This window comes from Abrus precatorius, unplaced genomic scaffold (assembly GCF_003935025.1).
Source record: "Abrus precatorius isolate BTA unplaced genomic scaffold, Abrus_2018 Scaffold7, whole genome shotgun sequence".
NCBI lineage: Eukaryota > Viridiplantae > Streptophyta > Magnoliopsida > Fabales > Fabaceae > Abrus > Abrus precatorius.
Window position 1 is genome coordinate 30,964,294 of NW_020874417.1, and position 7,303 is coordinate 30,971,596.

Here is a 7,303-nt window from a genome sequence, read left to right on the forward strand (position 1 = left end):
TACGTAATATATTTTCTTCCATAAAGAAAGAAATATCCAACTTAAACTTTGTGTTACTTTTTTCATATATATTTTTCTTTATTATTCCAAAAAAAAAAAAAAAAAAGGAGAGAAAGTGGACCATTCCATAAACCATTTGCAGGAATTACCAACTGCAGATATATGATTGCCACGTAGCAATCCCAAATTGGTATTTTCACTTCGACGTGGCACTGGCATGAGTCCTGATCCCTCCATAAATACCCCATTGTATTCCTATCCCTTGTTCCTCTCACTTCATTCACTTCCAACACTTCCCTTCACCACTTTCTCTCTTTCCATCGATTCTCTTCCCTCTGTTGCAAACTCTCCCTCCTCTTTTTGTTCCCCCGGAGGCTTGAGAGTGATAGAGGAAAAAGTAAAATAGAAAAAACTAAGATAGATAATAATGCCAACGCCAACAGCAGCAGCAACAACGGCAAGCTTTGGCGGTGTAGAAACTCCAAATGGAGACTCATCCAACACTTGTGTCCCTCAAGAATCGCGTGACCTTCCTCCTTTAATGTCTTGTTCTTACCCCATCACTCTTAAGGTATGTATTTATATTATTTATTACGCACAATAACTAAACCTATCAATCTTTATTTCAACGAGTCATGAGTTTGACTAGGTAATTATGAGTGATGACTCTGTTGACCCTCTACTTTTCTTTTTCTTTTTTTCGTGGAAATAATTAATCCAATTAATTTTCATGCAACGCAGTTCATGGACGTGGGATACCGTCTGAAGATAGAGGAGAAACAAAGAAAAGGGACCATCAAGAGGTTGTTTACCACGCACGAGTCATCATCGTCAGACCAAAGATCAACGGCGCAAGAGCGAACCATTCTCAAGGGAGTGACGGGAATAGCCTACCCAGGGGAGATCCTAGCGGTGCTGGGCCCATCAGGGAGCGGAAAATCCACGCTCCTAAACGCGCTCGCAGGGAGGCTCCATGGACACGGCCTCACTGGGACAATCCTCGCCAACTCCAACAAACTCACCAAACCGGTTCTCCGCCGAACCGGGTTCGTCACACAGGATGACATCCTCTACCCTCACCTAACGGTGCGCGAGACCCTCATCTTCTGCTCCATGCTGCGCCTCCCAAGGACCCTGCCACGCGCCGCCAAGGTCGCCGCGGCGGAGTCGGCAATCGCGGAGCTAGGGCTCGGCAAGTGCCAGCACACCATAATCGGAAACAGCTTCATCCGAGGCGTCTCCGGCGGAGAGCGGAAGCGCGTGAGCATCGCGCACGAGATGCTGGTGGACCCTTCTCTCCTCATACTGGACGAGCCTACCTCCGGTTTGGACTCGACGGCGGCACACCGGCTCGTGGTGACGCTGGGGTCATTGGCAAAGAAGGGGAAGACGGTGGTTACGTCGGTGCACCAACCTTCGAGTCGCGTGTACCAGATGTTCAACAAGGTTCTGGTCTTGTCTGAAGGACAGTGTTTGTACTTTGGCAAAGGAAGCGATGCCATGCGCTACTTTCAGTCGGTTGGGTTCGCGCCGTCATTTCCAATGAATCCGGCGGATTTTCTGCTCGATCTCGCTAACGGTACGTCAGCTTTAACGTCGTTTCAACCGTTTCTGTTATTTCTTAACAAATTACTGTTACTTTGTATAACTAGTGGTGTCGGTTCAGTTGAATTAGTTCAAGTTATCGTTATTGTTATTGATTTTGTTTCTTTTTTTTTTTTCAACTTGCAATTTGTGTGAACAGTGATATTGATGATTGAGGTTGATAATTTGATATGTAGTTTGTTTGTTGTTGTTTTGGAGTGGAAGGGTAATGGTGAATGGGTGTGTGTGCGTGGTGGATGTGATGGTGTGGGGTAGAATTGTTAAGAATATGGGCATGATGGGTGAGTTTTGGTTCGTCAATTAATTAATTAATGAACGTCATTCGGGGCATTAAGTTGGACAACATACTGTGCCAGGCATCATGTTGTTGCTTCTTGCTAAGATTGCTAGCTGGGGAATACAACACCCCCATGATATCATTCTCCACATCCCAACTCTGTTTTTGCCACCCTCTATAGTTTCATCACTCATTTTCAGGGATTTCTTACCTCTTACTTCCCTTATCATATCTATCATCTTTCAAACACATATTTAAATAAATATATATAAGTAAGAAATAAAATATTTTTTTTCAATTTTTATGGACAACTTTTGTTCTCTACATGTTGAATATATTTTTTGAGTACAAGTATATAAAAACATTAAGTAAATAATAAAATATTAAATTTTAGTTATTTAAATATCAGAATCATAACATATATAATTGGTGTCTTGATCCAAACTCAAATTTAACACTTTTAATATAATATTTAAACATACAAATACTTAAAAATAAAAAATTAATACTTATTAAATATTTAATAAAAATATATTAAATATTCTTTAACTAAGATTCTTAGGATTCTCACGAGTAAGACTTGTCAAATGTTACTTTCTCATTTCTTTCCCGCTTCTTTTCCTCTGTGAAGTCTCTTTAGTGGAATTTTAGTAGACATCACTCTAATATTTGGATCACTCCCAAGCCCTAATAGGATGTCTTGAAAAAAAGAACTTGTAATTTACATGTTTAGGTTTTTTGGGCAATGAGTTGGGCATTCGTACTGTGACAGTGGTGATGATGATGGGGTTGTGGATGATTGTGTGTAAAGAATATCTAATAAAAGTATATTTTAGGGTATGAGCGAAGGGAGAAAGATAAAGATTTGTGAGCTTGAGTGGAACAAATCGATTAGATACGTAATGGGTTTTGATTTTCGCATCAATATTGGATGCTTTATTTAAACATTTCCTTGATGCTTACCACGTGTCCTCGCTCCCCCCCCCCCTTTTTTTTTTCGCCTTTCTTCTATAGCCAGTTCATTTTTCTTTTTTCCGGGCCCAACCTGATTTGACTCCTTATGCTTCTGGTTTTTCCTCTCTTTTTCGCTCATTTTTTACTTCTCGCAATACTGTTTCTTCTAGGCCAAACCAAAATCATAGTCATTGCCTCCTCCAGCGAGGCATGGAATTTTTCCCTTTAAACTAACTAGCAATTTGATAAGAAGTTTTGGAATTGAGCTGGAAGCATATCTTTTTAAGATTTGAAGTAATGAACTATATATATATTAAGAACATGGAGGGAAGGGGTATCATATATGATCAGATAACTAGATCTTCTCGGAAGAGTGAAGAGTAAGCTTTCAAGCCCATTTTTGGAAACAGAGAAGAGCTGTTCAAGAAAGTGATAAATAGTTTCCAATTTCCAATCAAATTCTGTTTGGTACCAATTTTTATGTGGGTCCGGATATATTCCAAAATTAGAAGAAAAATAACATGGACGCTTATCATGCACTCATGGATTTATGAAGGCATGGCCCCTTGTTACTAGAACCATCAACCATATCCTTTTCAACAGGAACAAGTTGATCTATTATCCTTTGGAAAGAATAACATCAGAATCAATAATACTTTTGTTGTGATGTCGAAAATAGACATTTTGGTTGATCTTGTACAAGGCAATAAATTATTAGAATAGTAACTGGTAAGTAATCACTTGGTGCAGATATTGTCACGTATTGTTATCGCAATCAATAAACCGATTATCTGCTTTCAAACTTACACTGGACTACTTTCCATGTTTCTCTTTTCTTTTCTTTTCTTCCTTGTATGTCCTAGAACTTTTTTATACTGTCTTTTTTTCCCTCTATTTCTTTGTTTATTAATTTGTCAAGTTCAAGCATAACAAAGAATGTTGTATAACTACCTTTATAAGATGTGAGTTTCGTAGAAACTCTCTTTTGAAGAACTAATGTAAAAAGAGTAATTATCGTTGAAAACGCCAGCTATGTGGTCCAAAGCTATTTATGGTCAAAAGAGAACGTGCATATGGTATAAAGTAGGAAATGCTTGGGTAGTGGACTGGAGTCTTAGAGTGGTAGATAACTAGCGGTCTTTCTATATGTGCTACTGTTTGCTTCTTTTAGCATGGATTGGTTGGTGATATCACCAAGCACAATCTAGCTATAATTAATTATTTCATGAATAACCGTATGGTAAGTGCTCTTTGACTAGGTATTTTTATCTTATATGGTCCTCAACATCTTTGGCCCTAAAAGATTAATAGGGATATGTGCCTCTCTTAACCTTTTTCGTTGATTCTTGGGACCATGATGATATTGTGGATATTAAGGTGGAGGAAGTGATGACGACACTGATAGCGTGAGAAACCATCAATCTGCTGTAAAAAGGAAATAAAAAATTGAAAAAGCAAAGAGCACCCGGGAGAAGTGGCACACTGAATCACTGTCTGCCCTTAAAAAATAGTGATAAATTCACAAGCATTTACCCACGATTCTTATCTTGTATTCTATGGAGGTTAAGCTTTCGGGTGTATAAATATTATTAAAGTTGGGTTTTGGGTATATCTTTGTTTTTCAGTGTTGCATGTTTGGTTCGCTCCGCACAACTGGTGTGCATTAATAAATTTTCCTTTATTAATGAAGTTAGTCTTACTCCTCATTTTTTATCGAAAAAGAAAGGAAAAGAGAGGGAGAAATAATTGTTTTTCTCATAAAAAAGAATTTTAGGATAAAAATGTAAAATGCCGAAGTATAAGAATAATAGTTGAATTTTCGTATAAAATATTCTTGACCTACTACTAGAGAACATGATCTTTGGGGCTGTTCCTTATTCATGATTACATTTGGAAAAAAAACTTGACCTTCACTTCTGGACAATGATCTGGCCTATTTGGCAGTGATTCCCTTTTCCCGTTCACTTTGTTTCTTTTCTCTTTTCCTCCAACTTTTTTAGAATCTCTTATCTTAGGATCTGTTAGAGAGCTACACGTGTTGGGTTGCTTTACATCCTTACAAACATTTCTCCCGCAAAAGTGAAGTCTGATGGCAGAAAGGTTTAATGAAATAAAAGTAAATAGCTAAATTGATATTATGCGAATGAAAGTGGGAGCTGGTGGCCCAACCAGCAGTGCCAGCACCAATATTAGTGGAGACTCACCATAACACTAACATAAGTCAGCTTTTACAAGTTCCACTATCCTATTTAAGCATGTTCATGCCCCTAATCGCCCCTTTTAGAATAAGCAAGTACTTGTATAATTATTTTAAACATACTTTGATTAGTTTAACCCTGCTTTGACCTATCCTATACGTCCTAGTTTCTTCAGCTTCAATATTTTCATGCAATTATTAGATCCGGGTATTTAATTAAATGCTATATTTCACAATACATGTTTCCATAGGGCCTCGCCCTGTTGCTACAGCTACAACTATCACTTTCAATAGTTTATTCAGCTGTATAACATTGGTTTATAGATAAGGATTTTTTATATAGAAAGCTTCAATATCTCTCTCGTTTTATTGTGAATAGTTTCCCTTTCTACCTCTCTGTATTGGTCTCTTGTATTTTTCCCCCCTAAATTTGAAAATTGAATAATATGTACTTGTTGCCAACCATAAGCTAAATAAAGGTTAATTACTTGTTTCTGAACCTGAATGCAACCCAAACTCTTAAAAAAATTCTTGGGATTTTTTCCAGTTACTTTGCATCCTTTTGCCGTTGTGTAACATTTCCCCAGATTCATCATTTACTGGACATGTTAGTTATATAGTTTATTCAAGTAAGAGATACAACTATAACCGAAGTGCAAAATAGAATGAACTTTTATAGATTTATGAGGTGAAAAAATCCCACATTGATATTGATCAATGTTTCGCCTTGAATTGTGTAGGTGTTTGCCATGTCGATGGTCAAAGTGAAAGAGATAGGCCCAACATAAAACAAAGCCTAGTTAATTCATACAACACAGTATTGGGTCCCAAGGTAAAAACTGCCTGCATGGATACTGCCATTGTTCCTACAAAAAACACACACCCTTTGAGAAGCAGTTCTTCCAAAGAATGTAGACACAGTGACAGGGTTAGCTTCTTTGATTGGTTTTACCAATTCAGAATTCTGCTTCAGAGAAGCCTCAAAGAAAGAAAGCACGAATCCTTCAACACACTGAGAGTCTTTCAAGTCATTGCTGCTGCACTATTAGCTGGTTTAATGTGGTGGCACTCAGAGTATAGGAATATTCAAGATCGGCTTGGGCTACTCTTCTTCATTTCAATCTTTTGGGGAGTCTTCCCATCTTTCAACTCAGTGTTTGCTTTCCCTCAAGAGCGTGCCATCTTCATGAAAGAAAGGGCTTCTGGTATGTACACATTGTCGTCCTATTTTATGGCACGAATAGTTGGAGACCTGCCCATGGAGCTTATTCTTCCCACGATTTTCCTCGTTGTTACATATTGGATGGGTGGTTTAAAGCCTGATTTATGGGCTTTTCTCTTGACTTTGTTGCTTGTTCTTGGATACGTGCTTGTGTCACAGGGTCTTGGGCTTGCTTTAGGTGCAGCAATAATGGATGCAAAACAGGCTTCCACAGTTGCAGCAGTGACAATGCTAGCTTTTGTCTTGACAGGAGGATACTATGTCCATAAGGTGCCATCATGTATGGCTTGGATCAAATATATATCCACAACCTTCTACTGTTATAAGCTGCTGACTAGAATCCAGTATGGGGATGGCAAGAAGATATCATATCTTTTGGGATGCTATCATGGTGACATTGATAGGGCAAACTGCAAATTTGTTGAGGAAGATGTGGTGGGGCAAATTGGCACTGTGGGATGCATTGGGGTATTGTTTTTCATGTTTGTTTCTTACAGATTATTGGCCTACCTTGCCTTGAGGCGCATCAAGAGTTGAAAATTCCGTGTTGCACAGTGTTCTTTTGGAAAACCTTAAATTAAAAAACATGATGTTTTGAATGACGCAGAATGCAAAGCAGAATGGATCAATTTGTTGGCTCCTAGTGCACCACTCAACCTCTACAGTACTAGGCTTGACTGGCTAGTTGATTCGTACTAACTGTAATTCAAGAATGAGAGAATCTCTGTTGTAAAGTTAGAGGATTAACAATCAAAATTGAAGTGAAGAAACGAGTAATTGTAGATTTCGATTTCAAATTGGTCTCCAAGTTTCTTTCTGTATTCACGGAAGAAATAAATAACTTTCTTCCATATGTAATGTATAATCTTTAAGCTATTACTTTATTATTTTTGTGGTTCTTAATTATCCTCTTATTTATTTTCATTCTAATATATTGTTGGTTTAAGCGATTGATAACGGTAGTTGAGTTTGTCTAACTTATTCCATAGATTAAATGATGTTATCTTAAATTAATAAATTATATTATTTATTTATAAATATATTCTCA

General features: G+C 37.7%; 1 protein-coding gene across 1 annotated transcript; it reads left to right on the forward strand.

Moving 5' to 3' along the window:
- The first annotated feature begins 311 nt into the window (after positions 1 to 311).
- On the forward strand, positions 312 to 6,968 carry LOC113873301 (ABC transporter G family member 25). Its single transcript, XM_027511362.1, has 3 exons — positions 312 to 571; positions 742 to 1,579; positions 5,774 to 6,968. Exons 1-3 carry the CDS (start codon positions 428 to 430, stop codon positions 6,790 to 6,792), a joined length of 2,001 nt encoding a protein of 666 aa, XP_027367163.1. The 5' UTR covers positions 312 to 427; the 3' UTR covers positions 6,793 to 6,968.
- Positions 6,969 to 7,303: the final 335 nt, after the last annotated feature.